Source organism: Mauremys reevesii, linkage group 1 (assembly GCF_016161935.1).
Source record: "Mauremys reevesii isolate NIE-2019 linkage group 1, ASM1616193v1, whole genome shotgun sequence".
Taxonomy (NCBI): domain Eukaryota; kingdom Metazoa; phylum Chordata; order Testudines; family Geoemydidae; genus Mauremys; species Mauremys reevesii.
This window is the reverse complement of record NC_052623.1, coordinates 234,779,707-234,805,218: the sequence shown is the minus strand read 5'-3', so window position 1 is coordinate 234,805,218 and position 25,512 is coordinate 234,779,707. Positions and strand designations below refer to the sequence as shown.

At 42.0% G+C, this 25,512-nt stretch overlaps 1 protein-coding gene and 1 long non-coding RNA gene across 2 annotated transcripts in view; one reads left to right on the top strand and one right to left on the bottom strand.

Moving 5' to 3' along the window:
* Positions 1–4,774: 4,774 nt before the first annotated feature.
* On the bottom strand, positions 4,775–17,296 carry LOC120395751. Its single transcript, XR_005592761.1, has 2 exons — positions 17,156–17,296; positions 4,775–4,925 (listed from the first exon to the last, which is right to left on the bottom strand). It is a non-coding gene; the product is annotated as an uncharacterized LOC120395751 (long non-coding RNA).
* ATXN10 (ataxin 10) overlaps positions 16,948–25,512 on the top strand; it is a 171,621-nt gene continuing 163,056 nt past the window's right edge. The window contains 2 exon segments of the mRNA XM_039520427.1: positions 16,948–16,974; positions 16,976–17,394. Of these exon segments, the coding sequence (XP_039376361.1) occupies positions 16,948–16,974; positions 16,976–17,394 (446 nt within the window).

The following is a 25,512-nucleotide window of genomic DNA, read 5'->3' as shown; positions in this document are numbered from 1 at the left end:
CTTTGAACTAGTTTATGCACACTTTTCCAGGGGGTGGTTTCTCTGGAGATGTCACAGCCTAAATGAATGTACCTAATCACCTTCTGCTGTTCTCCTATTCACTGTTCCCACAGAAAACCATACAAATTCCACAATAACACCTAAACAGTTGCATTTTTAATACCATGGACCCCCCCGCAAGGTATTAACCTAATTCAATCAAGTTTAACTTAATTAAAAAATATTCAGTCAAGATATTGCAGGAAATTGTCATTCTGTCACACCTTCATTTACTGACTCTCTCTCAGTAGTTCTGTAAAATATTTTCCTTTTGGTGAGACCCCCTGCCTGCAACAGAACAAATGAAATGCTGTTGTTTAGCGATATTACTGGAGGTAAAATGACACAGTGAGGTGACTATTTGAAAAGGTGTGTGACTGTGAGTTTTGAGAAACATGGGCTAAGAGATGAAGATCCAGATCATCCTAAATTCAGTTCTTTGGGAGCAAGAGGTCAATAGGTGCTGAGCAAAGAATGTGGTATAATTATGTGATACTGAGTAATGATTTTTGTAACTATTTTGAGGCTTTAAGTCAGTCTGTTTATTTGTTTTCTGAGTAATGAGTTTTGTGACTATTTTGAGGCTTTAAGTCAGTCTGTTTATTTGTTTTCTTCTTGCACATTTGTATAAATCTCTAATTTAAAAAAAGCAACATCTGGAATGAACTTTTATTTGTGATGTAAACCACATCCTTTGACTAGTCTCCTTGCTGTTTTTGATATCGGCAGGGTAGTGTGGGGAAATCTGCACCGCTCATGCCTGACCTGCTCAGTGGATAGTTTTGACAGCTGTCCATCCATCATTTCTCAGGAACATTAAATTCACTAAGGGCCTGACTCTCCAATGCCTACCACCTTGTACTGTCATTCATACCTGTGCTCATTCCTGGTGTCCATCCCCATGCTGGCACTATGCCAGACAGGGAAGGAAGAGAAGTGGTTTGTGCTTCTCCCTGCTCAGGAACTGCTAGGGGCCACCTCAATCACCAGCACAGACAAGGGCAGCCCTAATTTGTGCCCCTGCTGCAATGGTCGCTCTGGGACTTTGCAGTGGTGCAGACCTGTCGGGATTTAAGACTATCTGAGCCTCTTCCCTCCCAACTCTGGCTTGCTTCCCAGCTACCCTCTGCACAAGAATCTTTTGTTATGTGGAGAGGGGCACAGGGCAAGGTCCCCAGTTCCCATAGAAGTCTTCTTCTGCCACGCTATTCCCTAGGAGAAGCTGGAAAAGTGGTCATGCAGCTGCTTTGCAAGCCCTTTATGCCATATACACCAGCACAAAGGGGGCCACAGAGCCACTATGAGTCCAGCCATGTGAGTGCAAAGTCAATGGAAAAAGCTAGCATATCAGAGTATACGTTTTTTGCACTTGCGTAAATGAGCACACAACACGCAAGGCAATGGAGAATCAGGCTCTACATGTTTAAAAGGCGGATGGGGGAAGAAACTAGCCTTTTGTAGCTTAATGAATTTGTTTCAAAGGGGTGGATGATATTTCAAGACTGATAAAATGAGTAAAATTGGTGTTTCTCTGTTAAGACTGAGGGTATTGTTAGAAGAGTCCTGTGAATCGGGTGGTTGAGTTAGATGCTGATAGGTGTTTAAATCTCAGATATCATTAGTAATGGGGAGAAAAGAAAAGATCAAAAATGGCCCATTCAGGACAAACCAATTCATTATTTCCTCCTTTACAATGAAAAAGGGAAAAGTGTTCTCATGAGAAACTATGTGCATTTCCTTAAGAGGGTGTACTTTAGATCAAGGATAGACTAAATTATGTGTGATGTTCAGGTCGCTAAGGTAACAGTGCATTTTTTATGAATACCAAAGCAAATAGATGTATAACCTAGAGTAAATCATTAATTCATATCACTATTTTTGAGGTAGGCTGGAGTGACTTGGATATTGTAATCTCTCTTTATTTAATATTTCAAAAGTGTTCTTTTATTTAAAAGTAAACACTTAACAGTGCCTTCTTTTGGACAGTTATGCTCCTTTTTTTCTCTATTGCACTCCTTGAGAAATAACTAGTTATTGATGGCATTTATGAATCAAATAAAGCAGTGGGCCTTGATTCATCAAGGTACTTGAACACACGCCTATTTTTAAGCATGTGAGTAGTCCCATTGCAGGGACTTTGTAGGACTATTCACATTTTTACAATTAACCATGCATTTAAGTACTTTGTTGAATCAGAGTTTGAATTAGTCAGCAGCAGTATATTCAATGCCTGTTTAGTTGCAACAATGATTTCTGGTAATGAATAGCATCTTAACTAAGATTTTGTTTTTAAGCCACTGTTATAAAACAAAAGCTGATATACACCCTTTCCTGACCCAACATTTTTATCTGTTTTAAGCCTTATTCAACAAGGGCACTAGTTTCCTTTGAAACAAAATGGACGCAATGCTGAAGACCTTCCTAAGGTCCGATCCTGTAAAGTTCTAAGTATCTACTTCTATGGGCTGAGCACCTTGCAGGATCATGACTTAATCCTGAGATGTATTGAGTACTGCTGTACTCATTGACTAAAATGATAATTGTAGGAGATCCGCTCATCTTAGGATCCAGCCATTACTCAAGCAACACTCCCCTGAGTTTGGACCTAAGGACTGAGTTAGATCCTAAGGGATGCTAAGCACCTCAGACTTCCATTGATATCAATAGAAAAGGCAGGTGTTCAGGACATTTAGAATTTGTTCCACTAATAGCAGATGAATTCCATTCCATTATATATAACTTTATTTTTTCTTTTGGGAAATAAATTATGATCTATAGTTAGAAAATTATCAGAGTGGCTTTTATTACCCCTAAAACCCGTAGAGACAAATTCTTCTCTGACGTATAAGGTGCAAATCTGGTGTAACTCCACTTAGATTTTCTTCTGCTTTACACTGGTGTACACTGTATGGAAATGATTACCCTTATACATTCAAAAAATGTATGCAAGTTATCACTGTAGATATAGTGCTTGACTTTCATATTCATTGCACTTCCATATTGTCACTAGTGGTACACTATTTCCATTTATACCACAGAAATGGAAAATCCTTTCTAAGAGACAAAGCAAGTTCTCTTCCTATTTTTCAGTTTATTGGGAATAACCCATGATGATGGTACTTCATTTAGGGCAACCAGACAGCAAATATGAAAAATGGGGACAGAGGGTGGGGGATAACAGGAGCCTATATAAGAAAAACACCCCAAAATTGGGACTGTCCCTGTAAAATTGGGATATCTGGTCACCCTAACTTCATTCTCCTTAGGAGACACCACCCACCAGGTTGTGAAGTGATATGTGTGTGTGTGTGTGTGTGTGTGTGTGAGAGAGAGAGAGATAAGGAACTGATGCATGTCTAAGGCATGGCACAATGAGCAGGGAGAACTCCACTGATTTTGGAAGCTTTGAAATCCCATATGATGATTATGCCACACTAAGTCATTGTTGACAGTTCCCTGAACAGATTCTTTCTGTGGGTAATTAGTCTCCATGAAGCATGAATAGACTAGTTTTCTATCAGGAGACTGGATTTTAGCTGACAAATTAGACAGATTCCCTAAGGCAAGAGTTTTATGCAGCTTTGCCATTCTCACTAAAAATGTGATTTATAATAGATTCCTCTTTACTAGGCACTCCTTTCTTCAGGAATGAAGGCACACACCATTCCCAGATTCCCTGTTTAACAACATGATTGTACAAACCTTTGTCTTCTATTAAAAAACACTAGGCTTCTATGATTCAATTTTGACATGCCATATGACTTCTATATACCAATGAAAAATATGACAATACTCCAGAAACTAGGGCCTATATTCACAAGCTATGCAGATAGTGGTGTAAATTACAGTTCAGTAAATGAGTGAGAGGATAATTTGGTACATTGAGGGGTGGATGGATATGGATGAAGCAGGAAAAACAACCCACAGAGGTGTATAAAATAAAGAGCTTGAATTATACAGGCATTAAATGGGAGGACGATAGTAGAGAATCAGGCTCAAAGACTGAGGAGACATACTTTATCTTACACTCTCCTGTGTCTTGTTCTTCCTGCTACAACCTCTCCCTTCCCCCTCTTATCACGGAACTTCTACTAATGTATGATCATTAATACTCATTTACCAACATGTAATTTGTATCGCCATGTATATTATAATATTATGTGGCATCAGGAACATGACAAACCTTTTATTCACATTTATACAAATCCAGCCATTTTACCAATATTTAGATGAATGAGTCAAAAACAAAATACAGAGGGCTTGATCTTGTTTCCATTGACTTCAAAGGGCACCGGATCTGGTCCAGACACTTTAAATGTCTGCTTCCACATGGCACCAGCCATTTTTTATTATGATCCAGCACCTCTTGCCACCATCCCCTAGTGCCTGATTCCCCCTTCCTGTTCCTGCCTTCAAGTCATCATTTAGCCAGCACCCTCTTCCCATTGCCTCACTCCCATCTCCACCCTCTCCAGGGTGGAAATCAGTATTTGTATTCAGTGAATATCAACAGCCTCAGTTGAATCAAAAAAGTAGCCCCATCCATCTCTAACAGAGATTTTAATATGTCATTTGTTACTGTTTGTAGAATATTTACAGGAAAGCACCCAGTACCTTTGAGGTTTACAATACATTGTATGATTGTGTGCAAGTACACAGATCAGTATGTGGTGTAATGTGTCTAGTAACAAACCATATTCTAGTACTAGTAAATGAATGATACGTTAGAGATATAGATAGTACACATGCTGGAACAGAGCTTTTATTTTATTCAGATGAGAGTCTGGGCCTCCCTACGGTTTGGAGTACTTGTATATAGCCCCTTCAGCTTCAGGCCTTTCTTTCAAGCTGGGAAAATTGCAACTAAATCCCCTGTGAGTCCCATGCTGTATAGAAAGGAGACAGAAAAAGTTTATCAGTTGTTGTATACTAAAGGAACCAAATAATCTGTTAAATTGTTCTGTTCAGTATGCAGAGGAGCTGCAAGGAGTCGATGCAAATAATAGAATTATCTGAGTATCAGCAAGACTCTCTCACAAATAATAGCTACTTTTTAATAAAAGGTGAAGGGTCACAGAGATTTAGTTTAAATCAAAGTTATAAATTCAGCAGAGGCCAAGCCTTATAGCCAGTCTATGAAGAATGAGCCTGTCTAATTTAATCTCTCTATTTGATTGTTTAGTAAAGTCAAATGGCCAATTTTCTTTTTAAACAATACATCTGTATCACTAAGCTTATTAAAAATCTTCACTCTGGTAATGTGATACTGTGAAAAATAATACCAAATATGAATAGATTCAAAGCTTCCCTTCAGAGGTATAATTAGCTGAACTTTGTGGCATGCCCTTACATATCAGTTGCAAAAGTATCTTTCCTTTGTTCAGGCCTCTGTGGTTGATAGCAGTTTCTTGGTGGTTTCCTCGTTTAGTAAATTAAAAGCCCTGAATATGGGGATTAAATCCCAAACACACTGTGAAGCCCAGTGCTGACTGAATTCTCCATGTCTTCTGAGGACGTTATTTTTACTCTAATTCTAGTACTTGTTCCTTCTTTAGTACACTTCTTGTAAAAATCAAACACCTACCAGTGCTAATAAAATAATGACTTTAAATTTATATGGATTTTGACACACAAATAATGTATATGATTTAGGAGAGTTGGGATTGAACCCATTAGTTCCTAGCTCTTAATATGTGGATTACTTTAGTAAATATTTTTAGTATAATTTCATGTTATTTTGTGTTGATAACTGGTAATGGTATTTTAAATTTAAAGCAATATTGGACTAATTTTCAGAAATGTTCCAAAAATTAATCCCAATATGTTATTGTTTGGGTGTTAGTTTAATTTTGGTGTAGGGTAAATGGAAATGATGCTGATTTTACCATTTTATGTGATTCTGTTTTTAATTTATGACAAATGGCCTACAATAAGCTTCTTTTAAGCTATGTAAATTGAAATTAATGAATGAACTGTATATAATTATTTACGTTGTAAGACTGTAAAATTCAGACTTTTTTTATTCAGTTCTGCAGAATATTGTTTTATCTCCACTAGATGTCAGTCTGTAGACAGATCTTGTGTGAGGCGGTTACTGGTGAATAAAGCAGAAATTGTTAATCCATTTCATAGCTCTGTTCTAATTTTTCACCTACAGTCAGTAGAATAACTGCAAATAGAATATTTCTGAGTCACTGCACTGCTCTCTCTTGTTCTCTGATCTTTTATCCCTCTTTTCTCCTTTTAGTATAGGGTGACCAGATGTCCCGATTTTATAGGGACAGTCCCAATTTTTGGGTGTTTTTCTTATATAGGCTCCTATTACCCCCCACCCCTTCCCAATTTTTCACATTTGCTGTCTGGTCACCCTATTTTAGTAAATTTTTTGGCATTGATAATTTCCACTGATGTAGCACTACTCCCATCTAGCAGCATCCTGCAAGATTTTCCTGTGGGTACTTCCAGTGTTCACCCATTCATCAGGGGACAGATTTTGATCTCTTTACTGGAACAGGTAGTGGCTTTGTTGGTGAGTGAGTACCATGGGACTGTTTGAGAAGTATGTTACTACTTGAATAAGGTTATTAGATTCTGGCCCAAGGTTTGTCCTCCTAAAATGCTCAGATGCTTTTCCTCTAGTTTTCTTTCCTAAGGCATTTTTCTCCAAAAAATATTTCTTTCCAGGGCAAGTTCGATATCTAACATATTTCTAGCTATTGTTGCAATAACCAAACAGATCTGCAGATTTAGGAACTGAAGTAAATTCTCAAACCAGAAAGATCTATCTGATATTGGGAAGCATCACAAAGGGAGGACATGGATTTGTGTACATGTATGTTGGCATCCAATAATCCCTAACGTTGTCACTCATGCAATTTAGTCCTTCTTTTATTTATTTTTAAAGCAGTCACCCACACTTCTTGACTCCTTCAAATCCCTCCTCAAAAGCCATATTTTCCCACAATTCCTCAAACAATACTCTAATTCCCTCTAAACACGTTTTTAAAAGTAATTATTAAACAACAGTTAGGAACTAACAAGTGTACTTGTGATAATCAGGCTCCAAACACCTCTAGGGAGAACAAGGGGCATGAACCCCTAAGAATAAGCAATTGAATCCACTGCTTATATGCAATTTATTGTGCATAAATATATGTCAAGTGAGGCCTTTTATGAAAGGGTGTAATGTTCTCAACTTGATGGCCATTAGGAGATATGTATATGATTATGAATGTATATATGTGTAGTACACTATAATTGTAACCAGAATGCAACTCCAGTGTCACCTCTCAGTCCTGTGGGGAAACAATTAGACAGGGAGGGGCACTTCCCAGGTTAGTTGTTTACACAAAACTAAGTGCAAGAACCTAGTATTAACTAAGTGCAAGAACCTAGGAACAAGAACAGGAATACTTGTGGCGGATACAGACTAACACGGCTGCAACTTTGAAACCTAGGAAAAGAGAATGATGGGCCATTAAAGTTAATGGAAAAGTACTGAAATGGAAAAGAAAACCCCAGTCTTGGAAATCTAAGGAAGGATGGCGTTTCTTCCTCTCTGTGTAACCATGAATAAGGTTAAGATTTTGGCATGGTTATTTTTAGTAAAAATCACAGACAGGTCATGGGCAATAAACAAAAATTCACGGAAGCCCACGACCTGTCTGTGACTTTTACTAAAAACAATGGGGAGGGTAGATGAGAGGTGGGGATGACTGAAGCCTGATGCCTGCTGTGGGAGGCAGGGCGGGGGGTCCCTCAGCCCTGAGGCCACAGCAAGTAGCCAGTCCTGGGGCTTCAGCGGGGGTCCCGGTGCTGGGGCTTCTTCTGCTCTGCCTGGCACTTCTGCTGGAGACCAGGGTCGGGTATGGAGGTTCCTCTGCTGCCCCTGGTGCACTTCCCCTTCCATCACCATTACTCGCTGTTATCTCCTGAACACTGATCTCATCTTATGGGCAATTTAAACTGTGAGCTCTTTGGGGGAGGGGTGACATTCTTCTTCCTTTTGTAAAGTGCCATGCACACTTCTGACATTCTGGACAAACGTGACATAACATTAATATAGGCACATGTACAGCCTTAAACTACACCAGCATCAACCTACAACATGAAGGGAAACAGCACTTGTTTTTCTTTTTAATTCAGAATCATGTGAATTTGTATTAAAAAAAAATGGCATTAGCTTGGTTTTGGATTTAACATTAAAAAAAAAAAAGACACCCTAGCATATGACAGCTGCCATTTTTCAGGACAGAGAGCAAAGTGGTTTGTTCCTATACCTACCTGCTCCCCTCTGCTCCCTTCTCACTATTGCGTCCACACCCCCAGCAAGTTACATTCCACGCTTCTCACAGCTCCTGCTAGGCTGAAAAATTTCTCCTGTTGCCTGAATTTGAATCCTAGCTTTCACAATTTCTCTGTCCCACATATAGGGCTGGTGCAACCATTTATGGCGCTAGGATTTGGGGGGTGGCATTTTCTTCGGCAGCAACCGCAGCGGCTGGATCTTCGGCCACCCCGATCACTGCCGGCATATAGGCGGAGGGAGCTGGGGCAGGGGAGCGCGGGGAGGGCCGCCTGCAACAAGTAAGGGGGGGGCGGCACGCGGGGGAACTCCCCGCCCCAGCTCTCCCCTGCCCTGCCTCCTCCCAGAGCACATCGTGGCTGCTTCACTTCTCCCGCCTCCCAGGCTTGCGGCACCTAAGCTGACTGGCACCGCAAGCCTGGGAGGCAGGAGAAGTGAAGCAGCGACGGCGTGCTCAGGGAGGAGGTGGAGCAGGGGTGAGCGGGGGTGGGGTGTGCCTCAGGGCGGAGGGGGGGGATCTGCCACGGGGGGAGGTACCTCAGGGCAGAGGAGGAGAGCTGCTGTGGGGGCGGGGAGGACGCCTCAGGGCGGGGGATCGGGGACGGGGGAGGGTGCAAGGTGGAAGTTTCGCCTAGGGCGCAAAACATCCTTGCACCGGCCCTGCCCACATACATCCCAACAGCCAGCCTGTCTCCCGCCATACAAACACATCATACTCAAAGCAGTCCTGCTCTCTCTCCTACACACAGCAGCCGCCCTGCACAACAGCGACCCCTCCTCTCCCTCTTTTTCTCAAGTACTCGCACCCACCAAAACAGCCCCACAGCATTCCACTACTTTCTAGCGGCCTCTCCATCTCTTGACATGCCACCGAACCCTCCCCTGCCCCCCAACTCATATACAGATAGTACAGAGAAAAAAAGAAGAGGCTATTTATTGGGACATGTATGCAGTGAGGTGTATGTCATGTGTTGCAGAGAAAAGGAGAATTGCTGTGGCAGCCATTCTACGTTCTGGGGATTAAACCCCAAACACACCTTGAAGTTCTATTCCCAGGCAGATGCTGAGTGTGGAGCTGATCCTGCAACATAGATGTCAATGGGAGTTTTTCCACTGACTTCATTTGAGGCAGGATCAAGCCCTATATATGGGGATTAATCCCATATATACTGTGAAGGCCTTTGCTGCCCGGATTCTCCATGTATGCGGATAAATCTCTAAACAAAATGAAGTCGCATCCTGGCCAAATGTTGCTAGAATCAATCTCTGAGAGCGAGCTAAAGCTTCTGTCTTGTTTACACTTTGGCAACACCTAAATAGCCAATAAAATATGATTGATTTGGATGAGGGGGCTGTTCTGGTGTTGGGGAAAAGAGGAGAGAAGGAGAGCTGGGTTAGGCTGTTAGACAAGAGGAAGTCAGTTAGGATTCAAGTTCAAGCAGCCCAAGAGATACTTTCAGCTTGGGTGGGTGGAGAGGCAGTAGCTGTGAAATGTGTGGAATGTAACCTGCAGGGAGAACAATGTGAAGTGGGAGTTAGGGTGTGGGGGGCAAGTGGTAAGACACCACCAGCTTTGTTCTGTCCTGCAAGATGGCTATTGCCAAGCTAAAGGGGCAAACTACACACAGTCATAGAAATGATTAATCTTCCACTGGCATTTCCTAGCTGATATGTGTCACTTTAAAAATCAGAATGCTATAGAGCCAAGTTCAGAGGTGTCATGAAAGGAGATGACTCACTTCCTATTGCTTAGACTCCCTTATATTCCAAATCCTTTAGACCTACTTACACTCACTCTGCTGATGTCTAAATTTACATCTTCCAGCTTCCCAATGTGTAAGTTTAGGCCTGCTTTAACTTACACATGTTTACAGCCTCCTGTATTTTGCTTTTTCTTGTTCTAAACTAAAATCTAAAACTTCATTTTTGTAATAAATTTAATATTCATAAAAACAATAATGCAACCCCCCCCCAAAACATGAAACTAACAGAACTCTGTCAACTGTCATCCTGACCAATTTGCTTTTGTGCTGTGTCCCTTTTACTCCAAATGTGTCTTTCTTGTCTTTTTAGATAAGCTCTTTGCAGCCAGGGACTGTGTCCGTCTATAAGTTTGTGTAATGGCCCAACATAATTAATTAATTCCATACAAAAAATTGGTTAAAGAACATTGTTAAGGTTGGAATGTCAAACAGTCAAAAGTTAGGAGATGCTTCATTCACGGTGGAAGTTCAAAGGTGTGTAGCAAATGAGGTGGAGTAAACTACAACGGCTCTGAACCTGATCCATATAGCAGCACAGAGAATTTCATCCTCTGATTTCTTTGCAATATCATTTGCTTCCATGACAATTTGGTATTGCCTCAATCACCTCTCCCAGCTCTCTGCCAGGTTCCCTTCCAGTCAGAAGGACACAGGGGGCTTCATTTGCTTCCTTTTGGTGAAAGATTGTTTGCTTCTGTCACCGTGTGACACACGAGTGGAATAAAAAACAAAACCTTAATTTCCTGGCCCCAGTCACATGACCTGGGGCAAGGGCTAAAGCCAAATATCCTTGTCACTCATTGGGTCAGTATCCCGTCTCCAAGGGTTACTAATAGGTTAGGAAGACTACAACGTCTATGTTCACCTGAACTCTTCAGTGCTTCTGAATACCCAAATTGTCACAACCACGAAAAATGCCTTTTTTTCAATCTAAGCTTGGTGAGAAGATGGTGTCTTCTCCTGTCAGATATGGATTTAGCCACTATTAGTGTTTATAACCTGTAGGATTGATCAGGGGCGGCTCTAGGAATTCCGCCGCCCCAAGCAGGGCGGCGCGCTGCGGGGGGTGCTCTGGCGGTCGCCAGTCCCGCGGCTTCGGGGGACCTCCTGCAGACGTGCCTGCAGAGGGTCCGCTGGTCCCGCGGCTCCGTTGGACCTCCTGCAGGCATGCCTGCGGATGCTCCACTGGAGCTGCGGGACCAGCGGACCCTCCGCAGGCATTTCTGCAGGAGGTCCATCGGAGCTGCGGGACCAGCGGACCCTCCGCAGTCATGCCTGCGGGAGGTCCGCCGGAGCCGCCTGTCGCCCTCCCGGCAAAATGCCGCCCCAAGCGCGTGCTTGGAGGTCATCTAGTCCAACCCCCTGCTCAAAGCAGGACCAATCCCCAGACAGATCACCTAAATGTGAAACTGAAGACTTCTTTCTATAACTTTGGTTTTATAATTATATCTCATGTAAATAATTTACAACAATAACAGAGAGGCAACACCAAATTTATGTGACATGTAAGTAACACTGAAAAGAAAATGAATAATGTCACTCAAAATAGAGACTCAAAGAGCTTGGCTTGTTTAACCTAACCAAATGAAGCTGAGGGGAGATATAATTGCTCTCTATAAATACATCAGAAGGTTTAATACCAGGGAAGGAGAGGAGTTATTTAGATTAAGTGCCAATGTGGACACAAGAACAAATGGATATAAACTGGCCATCAACAAGTTTAGGCTTGAAATTAGATGAAGGTTTCTAATCATCAGAGAAGTGAGGTTCTGGAACAACCTCCCAAGGGGAGCAGTGGGGCCAAAAAACCTAACTGGTTTTAAGACTGAGTTTATGGTGGGAATGGTATGCTAAGGTTGGTATGGTGGGGATAGTATGCTGAGGTTGCCTACACTGGCATGTGGCACATCCACGACTACTATTAGTAAATATCTCCAGTGGCCAGAGACGGGACACTAGATGGGGAGGGCTCTGAGTTAATACAGAGGATTCTTTCCCAGGTATCTGGCTATTGGGTCTTGATGACATGCTTAGGGTCTAACTCAGGGGTCGGCAATCTTTCAGAAGTGGTGTGCTGAGTCTTCATTTATTCACTCTAATTTAAGGTTTCGTGTGCCAGTCATACATTTTAATGTTTTTAGAATGTCTCTTTCTATAAGTCTATAATACATAACTAAGCTATTGTTGTATGTAAAGTAAATACATTTTTTAAATGTTTAAGAAGCTTCATTTAAAATTAAATTAAAATACAGAGCCCCCCCAGACTGGTGGCCAGGACCCAGGCAGTGTGAGTGCCACTGAAAATCAGCTCGCGTGCTGCCTTTGGCACGCGTGCCATAGGTTGCCTACCCCGGTCTAACTGATCACCATATTTGTGGTTGGAAAGGAACTTTCCCCTGGGTCAGACTGACAGAGACATGGGCTTTTTTTCACCTTCCCTCTGCAGCATGGGCATGGGTCATTTGCTGGTTTGAACTAGAGTAAATAGTGGATTCTCTGTAACTGAAGTCTTTAAATCAAGATTTGAGGGCTTCAGTAACTCAGCCAGAGTTTATGGGTCTATTATAGGAGTGGGAGGGTGAGATTCTGTGGCCCGCAATGTGCAGGAGGTCAGTCTAGATGATCATGGTCTTTTCTGTGTGGGTCTGAGTCTATAAAATGAGGGACACTGGAGAGCTGGGGCCCAAATTATGATGAACTCTCTCACCCTGCATGGTTATGACCTCCCACAACAGCTACACTTTGCTAGAACAGTCAACCTCCAGAATGTGACACAATTTCTCAATGCCTGACCTGAAACCTCAGGGCCTTCCAAGAAAAACCTATTTCTGGAAGCCCTGCATAAAACTTGTCAAAAAGGCTATTCCACTATAGCCAGGGGATAGTTTGTTTGTTTTTCTTTTTGGTTAAGTTTTCTAAATATATTAGACAAGCCATATTTGAGCTATGAGACTTTGAAAACTTACATTGCTTAGATTTCAAGCTCTGGGGCAGGGACTGGATTTTTATTTTGTTTAAACTGCCGAGCACAATGCAGCCCTAACTGCTGATTGGGGTTGGTAGGTGCCCTCATGATACAAATAAATATAAAATAATGACTATTATGAAATGTTGGTTTTTCTCTTTTGAAAATACAATTTTTTTAATCTACTCATAACTCAAAATGAATTTGTAAAAACTTCAAAACTGATTTTATACGTAAAGCAAAGATAACTAGTCAAGGTAATTATTTTACCCATATTCATGTCCAAATGCTGTTTTTAGTGGAGGTGAGCTCAATCACCAGATCTCTCGCAGAAGTTATATTACAAGCTCCAGTCAATGGTACACCCTCACCTGGAATACTGTGTCACCCTACCTCAGAAAGGATGTAGCAATAACAGAGGGGGGTCCAAAAACAGGTGTTAAGGGATATTCAAAATAATGAATATCATAGAAAAGATACAGTGGGAGCTTCTGGTTACCCTCTTTCATAAAGCAAGATCAGGGGGTATTCAATGAAATTACAAGGCAGCAAATTTACAACTGATAAAAGGATCACACAATTAGCCTGTGAAACTCACTGCTACAAGCTATCATTGAGCATAAGAGTATAGCAAGATTCAAAAAAGAATTGGACAGTTACATGCATAACAAGAATATTCAGTTAGTATAAGCCAACCTCTAAACTAATGAGGGTTATGAAGAAAGTACCTCTGTCTGTGTGCAAGTTATTTCAAAACTGTGTATTGCGATGATTTGTGCACCTTCCTCTGAAGCAGCTGGTGTTGGCTACTGTCAGACACAGGGTACTCAATTAGATGGACCTGGGATCTGATTCATGGCAACTGTTCCACCTGTTTTGAGTTTCCATTCCAATTCAAAGAAACAAACAAACGTTTCTAGCTCTTTCAGAGATAAAGACAACCTTTGAAATGTACTTCGATGTGTAGGCTTGTCAGTTTGCCACAGGAACTGTTGTAAAAAAGCATGGGGGTTTGTGAAAAGTTAGGCCATACTGTCCGATTATTTAATTTAATCACTATCACCTGATAGTTCTTATTTATTTAACTAATTTCCACTTGATATTTGTACAAATCATTGTTTATATGTAACCTTCAAGCAGTGCTTGTTGATACATGCCCAAGTAACATATCCAGGTTGGCTTCAACCCTGGTGATTGACAATCATTAAAAACAAGAGGATCACTGCTGGATATTAATGCAGGAGGAAGAGAAGTTTACCTCTGGTCTAGCTCAGGAGGGATGACAATTGAATTTGTTTCTAAAGGAAAAGGCAATATGTTTGTAAGCAGGGTCTGAATGAATGCTTCCCTGACAGCTAGATGGGAGGGGGAGAGACTTTGGGTGTGTTTATGTATATACAGTTTGCTCCTGCTCTGCTTACATATTCAGCAGATACAGCAGTGTCAAAGTGATGAACTTTAGCTGCTGTTGGGTACAAATTACCTTAGTACTGAATGCTATGGGTAGTGATATATGGTTACCAATGTTGTAATTACAGGGAGTCCTCGGACTTATGACATAATTTGGTCCTCAGAATTGCGTTGTAAGTCGAAACGTAAGTTGAAAACACTTTTCCCATAGGAATCAATGGTAGGAAGGGGGGATTGGTTCCTGAACCAATGCTTGATACACTATTTTCACCACCCAGATTTTTGTACTAAATGAATTATATCTGACTGATGTTGCAACATCAAATGTATTTACTGTACACTGTATGTTGTAAACAGCATTCAAATAAACATATAAACTCACACATGCTGTTCAGAATGCTGGCAACACAGGCTAAGAAAGCCACGGAGAATGGCACACATGCTGAGCCTCAGCCAATCACTGTTTAAGTTTATTGATTGGCTGAGCCCGGGGTCGGGAGCCAATCAAAAACAAACAGCAACGCTACCCAGCAACAAGCTACTCTGCCGCCTCAAGGCCAATCAGAAGTGATCCCTTCCAACTCCATACCAGTATAACACAACCAGGAAGTAATTTCAAGCAAACTTTATGCAAATAGAGTGTCGTAAGGGAGAAACAAGTGTTGTAGGGGCAAAACGGGTTGTCAGTTGAAAAGCGTTGTAAATGGTGTCCGATGAAAGTTGGGTGTCATATGTTCGAGGACTCCCTGTATTGTAGGAATACAGGAAAGTAGGACCATGCTTAACCTGTCCCAAATAAGGGGGCCACCCTCAGTGAAAAGAGTCTCGTTAAGCCAAGGGCTTGAATGTCAGAGGCCTATGAAAGTAAATGGGGGGGGAAATAGGTATCCTAACTAGGAGGATATATACCCCTGTCAAGGATTTTCCCTAGCCTGGTTTAATCTGTTTCTTTCTACTGTTCAAATAATAAAGATAAACAGGTTTCATTAGAAGTCTCTGTGTTTGTGTTAACTGCCCAATGAGAACTGAAATCAGTTGTGATAGGACTCTCTGCCCAGCCTGCTATGTGCTGAGATCACAGAAGAGAGGCAGGTGGCAGCAGAAGGCAACTGACAGTCAGCTAGTGAATGAGTGGCTGATGAACAGCCTGCAGAGCAGTTGGTGGAGAGGCCAGAGCTTCCAACATTGCTGCTACTTGCTGAGCTGAAGTGGGGCAGCAATGGTGAGAAATCTGAAGCAAAAAAACCTAGCATAAAGCCAGAGAATGTTTTACCTCTGGATGGGGAACCTTCACTTCCATTGCTGCTAGAAGAGTTAGGCACAGGTATTCACACTCCTCCCAGTGCCAGTGGCATGTCTTCAAAGTTAGTGATGGAGGAAATGAAAAAAGGAAAAGGAAAAGCCATAGTGCTCAAGGAAAAAAAAAAGAAAATCAGAGAATCTGTAATTTCTATGACATACTCAGCTTCCCACTGATTGTAGAAGACATAAATGTTCAAGATTTACACATACAATAGGAGAGAGGCAACAACAGCTACACACCACTAATCAAAATCCTTTAATTAGGCTTGGCAGAATTTAATTTTTTTTTTATAATTTCAATGGCTAATATCAATGTTTACTTTTAAGCATTTTTTTCTATTTTTATCAATTTAAATTTTCATAGCTGTGGGAAAATTTTCAGACTATGGGAGATCAGAAAATATTTAATGACAGAAGGCATTGAGAGTCAAAAGGTTAAAGTGTTATAGTCATTAGAACACAAATTGTCAACATCACATGTTAAAAAATACAAAGTAAATATTCTTAAGTCAAACTCTAATAAGCTCTCAAGCAGCATTTTACATAGTCTACCTGTAAATTTCAATTATTATTGATGGAAATATTTTTGTCAGTTTCTGTGTGTATGGTGAAATCAATGTTTACCAATAAAACTGAATCCTTCCAAGCCTACCTTTAAGGTAGACTGCATGGTAGTTGGACATTGCTTGAAGAAACAAATAGCCTTCTGTTTTATTTGGTGATGGAAACTTAATTGCACATTCCCTGAGTTTGGGTTTTTGTTTACTTCTAATATTTAAAATTACTATTTGTCTCTTAGGTACATGTGGGGACTGTCCACAAATTATGTAACAACCTTCTCTGATTTTCAAGACCTACCCGCTCCCTTGTAACACTTTATAACACTGAAACAAACATTGTCATGCAAAATTAAGGACCCATCCATCCAGCAATGCATTATGTAATTTATGGACAGCCCGCATGTACACTTATCTCAACACCAATGCCCACAGGTATCACACGTAGCTGCACACATGCACTCACACATGTGCACACTCATACACACATCTACACGCATGCATATACAGACATCACCAGGCCTTAAATTCTCGCTATTTCCCCGAGCCCGGGGACGAGCCAGGGTTCCTGCAGGTTTGAAAAGCTTTACTAGAGCTCCACTCTGGATGGCTCCGGCTGAATTTAACCCCATGGATCTCACCCCCATCAACGCACATCTGTACACGTGCATGCACGCACACCTATCCACACGCATGGATGGGTACACGCCTACTGAACACGTCCTCAGCTATCACACACACGCCCATGGGTGCACGCCACGCACGTGGGCCATACATGTCAGGGTGCACACGCCCCCGCATGTCCGTGTCTCACCCGCGCACACGCACGCCGGGCCCTCCCACGTGTGGCCGAGCGGCAGGGGCAGGGGGCGGAGCGGGGACGAGGCGCACGATGGCGGCGGCGGCGGCCGGGCCCGAGGCGGCGCTGCCCGCTCTGGCCCAGCAACTGGGACTCGCCGCCCGGGCGGAGCGGCCCGCGGCGGCGTCGTCGGGCCCCGGCTGCCTGGAGACAGTGCGGCGGCTGACGGGCCTGTTCCAGGAGGCGCGGCCCAGGTAGCGGGGAGGAGGGGCCCCGCGCGGGCCACGTGGGGCGGGGGGTGTGCGCCGGTCAGTGCGGCGGGGGGGGGTGTGTATGTGTGGGCGCGCGCGTGTGGTGGGGTGTCAGGATGCGTGTGAACGTTTCGTTTGCCGGTGCTATGGGGCTGTACTGGGGGGTGTTTGTGTACCAGCTGTGGGGGGTTATGTGTACTGGGGGGCGTATGGGGTGTGTGCGCGCGTGTATGGTGATATGGGGGCTGACCTGGTGTGTGTGTGTGTGTGTACCGGGATGGGGGGGAGGGGTGTGTGTGTGTGTGTGTACACGTACTGGGGGTATATCGGAGTGTATGGCTGTGTGTGTTGCTCGGGATGTGGGGAGCTGGTCTGTTTCTGGCCACAGGGGTGTGTGGACTGGGGCAGATGTTGGGGCAGGGCAGTGTCTGAGCTCTCTGTGTGTGGGAGGACTGGGAGTACCCGTGAGTCTGTAACTGGAGGCAGAGGGGTCTGTGCCTGGTTTTCAAGATTAGTTTAAGCAGCAAAGAATCCTGTGGCACCTTATAGACTAACAGACGTTTTGCAGCATGAGCTTTCGTGGGTGAATACCCACTTCGTCGGATGCAAGTAGTGGAAATTTCCAGGGACAGGTGTATATATAAGCAAGCTAGAGATAACAAGGTTAGCTCAATCAGGGAGGATGAGGCCCTGTTGTAGCAGTTGAGGTGTGAAAACCAAGGGAGGAGAAACTGGTTCTGTAATTGGCAAGCCATTCACAGTCTTTATTTAATCGTGAGCTGATAGTGTCAAATTTGCAGATGAACTGGAGCTCAGCAGTTTCTCTTTGAAGTCTGGTCCTAAAGTTTTTTTGCTGCAGGATGGCCACCTTAAGATCTGCTATTGTGTGGCCAGGGTGGTTGAAGTGTTCTCCTACAGGTTTTTGTATATTGCCATTCCTAATGTCTGATTTGTGTCCATTTATCCTTTTCCTTAGAGGAGGAACCCCCAGTACACATAATCCTTAGAGAAAAGGATAAAAGGACACAAATCAGACATTAGGAATGGCAATATACAAAAACCTGTAGGAGAACACTTCAACCACCCTGGCCACACAATAGCAGATCTTAAGGTGGCCATCCTGCAGCAAAAAAACTTTAGGACCAGACTTCAAAGAGAAACTGCTGAGCTCCAGTTCATCTGCAAATTTGACACTATCAGCTCACGATTAAATAAAGACTGTGAATGGCTTGCCAATTACAGAACCAGTTTCTCCTCCCTTGGTTTTCACACCTCAACTGCTAGAACAGGGCCTCATCCTCCCTGATTGAGCTAACCTCGTTATCTCTAGCTTGCTTATATATACCTGTCCCTGGAAATTTCCACTACTTGCATCCGAAGAAGTGGGTATTCACCCACGAAAGCTCATGCTGCAAAACGTCTGTTAGTCTATAAGGTGCCACAGGATTCTTTGCTGCTTCTACAGAACCAGACTAACAGGGCTACCTCTCTGATACAAGATTAGTTTAAATCCCCCCACCCACTCCAGGTAGCCGCAGACTAGAGATAATCCTGTCACCTGTGCAGTGATGTCTGGTTTCAGGGCTTTCTTGCTCCCTATTGAAGGGGGTGCTTTGAAATCATGTAAGAAAAACAAAGTTTGTATGTCAGGCTATAAAGCTCACAACAGCTGCTGTAGTTCTTAAACTCGTATCTTCATTGTGCTTTGCTTACCTGCCAGGATCTGGGTGGATCACAGAGTGGGTCTGAGGAAAACAGGAGCCAGACATATACTGGTGCCCCCTTGCAGGTGCTCTTGCAACCCTATCTTCTTTAATGCTGTACAGCAGTAATGCGTTTCCTGGTCACTTGGAATGATCTGGGAAATGAAGATGGGATTCAGTTCTTCTGCTAGGCCCCTTGCTAGTGAAGCAGACATGTGGCCTGTGAGCCATCACACATGGTTTGGGGTCTGATAGGTAAGGGAAATATAGCTTCCCCCTACCTGTACTCTCTGCTCTGTGCATGGATCCTGGGAGTATCCCTGCTTCCATACCAGAACCTGGGTAGCAGGTGTGGGAGAGTATGCTTCTCTGTCTGCACTTGTCTCTGTTCCCTGCATGGGTCTCTGGTTCAGGGAGACAGTAACAACCACATCTTTCTCTCCAAGGGCTACCTTCATTACTATTAGGCCTTGTCCAGGTGGGGTTTTAGCCACTGGTGCAGACTACTACTGTAGACACAGCTTACAACAGAGCAGCACAGGTGTGAAATGGGGGTAAACTGCAGCAGTGCAAATTGTGTCAGTGCTAGTGGTTTGCATCAGTGCAGCAACAACATTAGTAGCTAAAATCCAAATGTAGACAAGGCCTTTGAGTGGGTGGCAAGAGCATGCTTGTTACAATCCAGAATAATGGTATGCCAGTGCAAAGAAAGATTAGAAAGTGAAATTGATAACTTTTGTAGAAATTAAACAAAGCCCTGTTGAAAGTAAACAGAGGGGAAAAAAGACATCTCTTCATTTTATTATCTTAAATGTTACACAAAGCATGTAGTTAAAGAAAATTCAGACAGAATTTTGATTTATTTTTATTTTAGTTTTCATGTAATCGGACCCATATGAGCAGGTCCTTGCACTGATGTAGGGCTGGTCTACACTGGGGGGGGTATCGATCTAAGATATGCAACTTCAGCTATGTGAATAGCGTAGCTGAAGTCGAAGTATCTTAGATCAATTTACCTTGGGTCCTCACGGCGCAGGATCAATGTCCGCGGCTCCCTGTGTCGACTCCGCTAACGCCGCTCGCTCCGGTGGAGTTCCGGAGTCGACGGGAGCGCGTTCGGGGATCGATATATCGCATCTAGATGAAACGTGATATATCGATCCCCGAAAAATCGATCGCTACCCGCCGATACGGCGGGTAGTCTGGACGTACCCGTAGAGCTGCATTGGCTTCAGTGGCTCTGTTTGGGTGCAAGAGTTGACCCATGTGGATCCAGTTACAGGATTAGGGGGAACACTAGCTTGTAACTCATATGCTGAAGATAAAAAAATGTAGGTTAGCTTTTTAAACACATTTAACATATCTACATGTTATTTTTAAAATTCATTTTCTTGAAATTCCACTTCCCCTAACTTAGGGTATGGCTATGTTTTGAGCTGGGGGTGTACTTCCAAAGTGGAGGAAACATACGCATGCTAGCTTGATGTGAGCTAGCAAACTAAACATAGGTTAATTAGTCCTGCCCATTCAGGGCACAGTGGCTACACTCTGTTTTTAAAAAGAACAGGAGCACTTGTGGCACCTTAGAGACTAACAAATTTATTTGAGCATAAGCTTTCGTGGGCTACAGCCCACTTCATCGGATGCATGCAGTGGAAAATACAGTAGGAAGATTTTATTTATTTATTTATTTATTTATCACACACACACACACACACACACACACACACACACACACACACACACACACACACACACACACACACACACACACACACACACACACACACACCTCCCCCCCCCCAATGGGTGTTACCATACTCACTCTAACGAGAGTGATCAGTTAAGGTGAGCTATTACCAGCAGAGGAGAGAGAAACTTTTTGTAGCAGTAATCAAAATGACCCTTTGTAGCAGTTGACAAGAAGGTGTGAGGAACAGTAGGGGGGGCAATAAACATGGGGAAATAGTTTTACTTTGTGTAATGACCCATCCACTCCCAGTCTTTATTCAAGCATAATTTAATGGTGTCCATTTTGCAAACTAATTCCAATTCAGCAGTCTCTCGTTGGAGTCTGTTTTTTGAGGAATTTTTGTTGTAATATTGTGACTTTTAGGACTGTAATCGAGTGACCAGGGAGATTGAAGTGTTCTCCGAATGGTTTTTGAATGTTATAATTCTTGACGTCTGATTTGTGTCCATTTATTCTTTTACGTAGAGACTGTCCGGTTTGGCCAATGTACATGGCAGAGGGACATTGCTGGCACATGATGGCATATATCACATTGGTAGATGTGCAGGTGAACGAGCCTCTCATAGTGTGGCTGATGTGATTAGGTCCTATGATGGTGTCCCTTGAATAGTGTGATCAGAACTAGTGAGCTGGGAATTGTCCTCAGTTCAAAATGTGAACATGCTACAATTTATGTTTTGTTTGTATTTTTTTTAAACCTTTTCAAAACCTAATATTGCTAGTTAAATCCTTCCTTAGTTTTTTACCTGGTCTTATGCGTAGGACACTGAAACAGGGCTTAAGATCCAGGTTTGATTCCCTGCTGTGTCACAGCTGATTTGTGTGACCATGGGCAATTTTCACAATTTGTTTGTCTCATTTGTTTGTGTGCGTGCGTGTGTTTAAATACTGCTGTTTGGGAACTTACCTAATTAGAGCTGGATAAATAACAGATTGTTTGGTTTGATGGCAGTTCTGAAAAACTGAAAAACAATCATTTTGGGTCAAAGCGTTTCATTTTGATTTTTTGAGCATTTTTAAACGGTTTTGAATTTTTAAAATAAAATGGAAGGAAATTTAGAAAAAGTCATTGAACTAAAAAAACCCAAAACATTTAGAAAATATCAAAACAAAATTTTTTTTGAACGTTCTTTGTTTTTTCAATAAACTAACTCAAATTCACAAAATGTGTCATTGTCAGCAAATCTGCATTTTTCGCTAAAAGTATGTTTCAGACAGAAAACTTAGCCAAGCTGTGCCTCTAAGGATATGTATACTCTTCAAATGCTACAGTGGTGCGGCTGCAGCGGTGCAGCTGCGCCACTGTAGTGTGTCAGGATGGGTTTTCCCGTTGGCGTAGGTAATCCACCTCCTAAGAGGTGGTAACTTGGTTACAATCAGTGAGTAGCCCTTTATCAGTGGAGTGTTCTTGACTATGGATACACTTACTGGAGCAAAGCAGAATGAGCCCAAACTAGACATTTCAGAGCATGGTGTCGACATCATCTCACAATAACAAAGGCAAAAGAACAAGTTAAGTTAATTTAATACAGAAATTCTTTCACGTAAAAGGGGGCTAACCTAAGACTGGGAGAGCAGGATCCTCTATATAGTAAATGTAATGTGACTTTTTTTTATTTATTGAAGTAATAGTTTTATCAGAAATGCATGAAGTTTGGGTGATGCTTAAAGGAACATGGCAATTTAAATCACACTTCTGCCTGAAGTTTTTACTTACTAGTGTTACAAGTAGCATCAAAAATTTAAGCTCTTTGGGGCAGGGACCATCTCTTTGTTCTGTTTGTACAGCACCTCAGACAGTGAGATCCTGGTCCATAACTAGGGCTCCTAGGTGCTATGGTAATACAAATATTTAATAACAGATTACAGGAAAATATTTTTCTTCACATTTACTTTGTACATTCCACAGCATTTGAGTATAGTCAATGTCACTGTTTTACCTGTATGTTTATGGGCCTTTCACATGCCAACAGGAAAGAGGAAAAACTTTAGTTTACCTCACCCGCCAAAAAATAAATAAACTGGAAACCCACAAACGTTGACTGAGGGGATTAGGGGCAAGTGTAGTAGCAGAAACTATTCTTAGGCTTCTTGCAATTGATTTAAGCCTGCCCAACCATCCCATTATGTTTAAAATGATTATGCACATAGTTACTTGTATCTTTGGTTAGCAATATTTTCACATAGATACTTTTTAATCTGTGGAAAAAGCACGGCTTTGAGAGGAATGATGATATTATTGTAAAGCCCTATACTGGGAACCACATCTGGGTTCTGTACCTGGATCTGTTGCAGACTTGTTGTGTGACCTTGGGCACATCGTTTATGGTGTTTTTTTTTTTCTTCAGGAACTGGCAAGCACCCATAAAACTAATTTATCTCTTTGTGCTTCACTGACACATACATGGAATAAACGTCCCTATTTTGTTAATAGTGGGAAGATAAATCCATTAATGTGTGTCAGGTGCCCAGATTCTACAGTGAGGAGCAACATAGAAAAACCTATAAATATTGGCATTTAAAATAGTTTGTTGGAAACTAGCAGAATAATCAGATCTTCATATTTTAGTAGAATATATTATAAAAAATCATGATGCGCTACCTTTTTCTGAACAAATTTCTTATTTTTTAGATTATCCTTTTTAATCAAAACTTCTGATTTCTGTTTATAATATAGGCTATCACAATAGCCTGAATTTCATGATCCAGTGAACAGTTAAAATGGCTTTCTGAACAATTCCTATGCTGCACAGCTGCAGCTTGCTAAACAGAATAAGCCTTTATATTTGTACTGAAAAGCCTTTTGTAACTGTTTTGTTACAATATAACCAGCTAGAGTACACTTTAAAAAAACCCAAAAACCAAAAATCTGTACTTAGCGCTTTTGCTTGTCTTTTACCAATGTAAAATAATTGACCATTGCATACTAGAAAGGGGTGGCTCAGATTAGCTTCTGATTTCTATATTTTGAAGTAAAGTTTAGGACAATTTATCAAACAGTTCCATGTTGTTGGGGGGAGGGATAGCTCAGTGGTTTGAGCATTGGCCTGCTAAACCCAGGGTTGTGAGTTCAATCCTTGAGGGGGCCATTTAGGGAAGTGGGGATTGGTCCTGCTTTGAGCAGTGGGTTGGACTAGATGATCTCCTGAGGTCCCTTCCAACCCTAATAATCTGTGATTCTGTGGTATTCCAGCTCACAGCATAGGTAAAAATAAGGGGAATTGCTAACAGACTCTGACAGTTTTTTATTTTTTGCGTAACTTAATTGGTACACTGCTCTTAAACACTTGCCCTGTTAATGGCTCTGTATGGCATCTTGACTCAACAGAGCAAATGTGACTCTGTCATATGTGGGATTGAATATAGTTGGGTGCTCCTTTACCAGATACTGTTTCGTCAGTGTTGGGAAAAATGTTCCTATGTCTGTGTGGATGTATTTATTTATAGATTCTGTGGGACGTCAGTCTCCAAATCACATAATCTTCTGGATTTTTGTGTGTGTAAATGGCAGTAGTTGCAATACATGTCCTTGTCAGTGGGAGGCCATAGTCAAATACATGTCTTTTTTCATATTTTAAAACCAAACAAAATAACTTCTTATGCATCAAGTGAAACGCTTTCCTTCCCATTTGATCACCATCAAATATCTAGCCATACAGGATAATGAATGCTGTCATACTTACACTAAAAATGGTCAAGCATTACATTAATGAAACATCATAATCTCTTTATGTACCATGATTATTGTCGCCTGTGTTGATTAACATTTCTTCCCCATTTTTATCTCCTTTTGGCCCAGTATTTAGCTCGGAAGATATTTTGCTACCGCCTCTCTCAAGATGTAGCATTTAAATGCTCCTTTGATCTTGTGTGCACCTTAAATCCATCTAAGGGTCAAAGTGGCTGGATTCTGATTTTCCATGTCAGCTGCATCTGGCTGGCAGTGTTGGATTGAGTTAAACTCTCTGTTCTTAAAGTGACACCATGCTGCACTTTCTTGTGTAGCAGAGTTTCACCAGAATTCATACTCTATCAAATATGAATTACTGACTGGCTTTAATCTGTCACATTCATCCCCTTTCTAAACATAAATTTTGAAAAAATAAATAAATATGCCAGCAGCTATATTCTGGAAGCTTTTCACACATCTGTGTGTGACAGACGACCTGGAGATTTATGCTTGCTGCTTTTGTGAGAAATGTGCGTGTAAGCTCCAGCATAACATTTTAGCATCAATTCCCTTCATCTGCTTTAACTCTCTGAGAGTGGAATGGCCTGTACATAGGAGGAAACCTCCACTCATATAACTACAGTTCTAACTTTTTTTTTTTTAGACCCCACATCATGGCAAGATATTCTCAAGAGTTGCATAGTTTTTCACCTGTTCTAGCAGTTACTTGGTAAACTAGACAAAGGTAATTTTTTTCTCCCTTTGCATTCCCAGGAGTGCAGGTTGGTATAGTCAATCTTGAACTAGCTGCCTCTTCCTTCCATTACTCTCCTCATTGTGTGAAGTCCCTTGCTCCATAATAATCATTACAGTAATGCATAGAGGCCCCAACTGAGATAGGAGCCCCATTGTGCTGTGCATTGCACAAAGTACAATAGATCTTGCCTTGGAGAGTTTACAAACTAAATAAAGACAAAAGGTGGGGAGAAAAAATA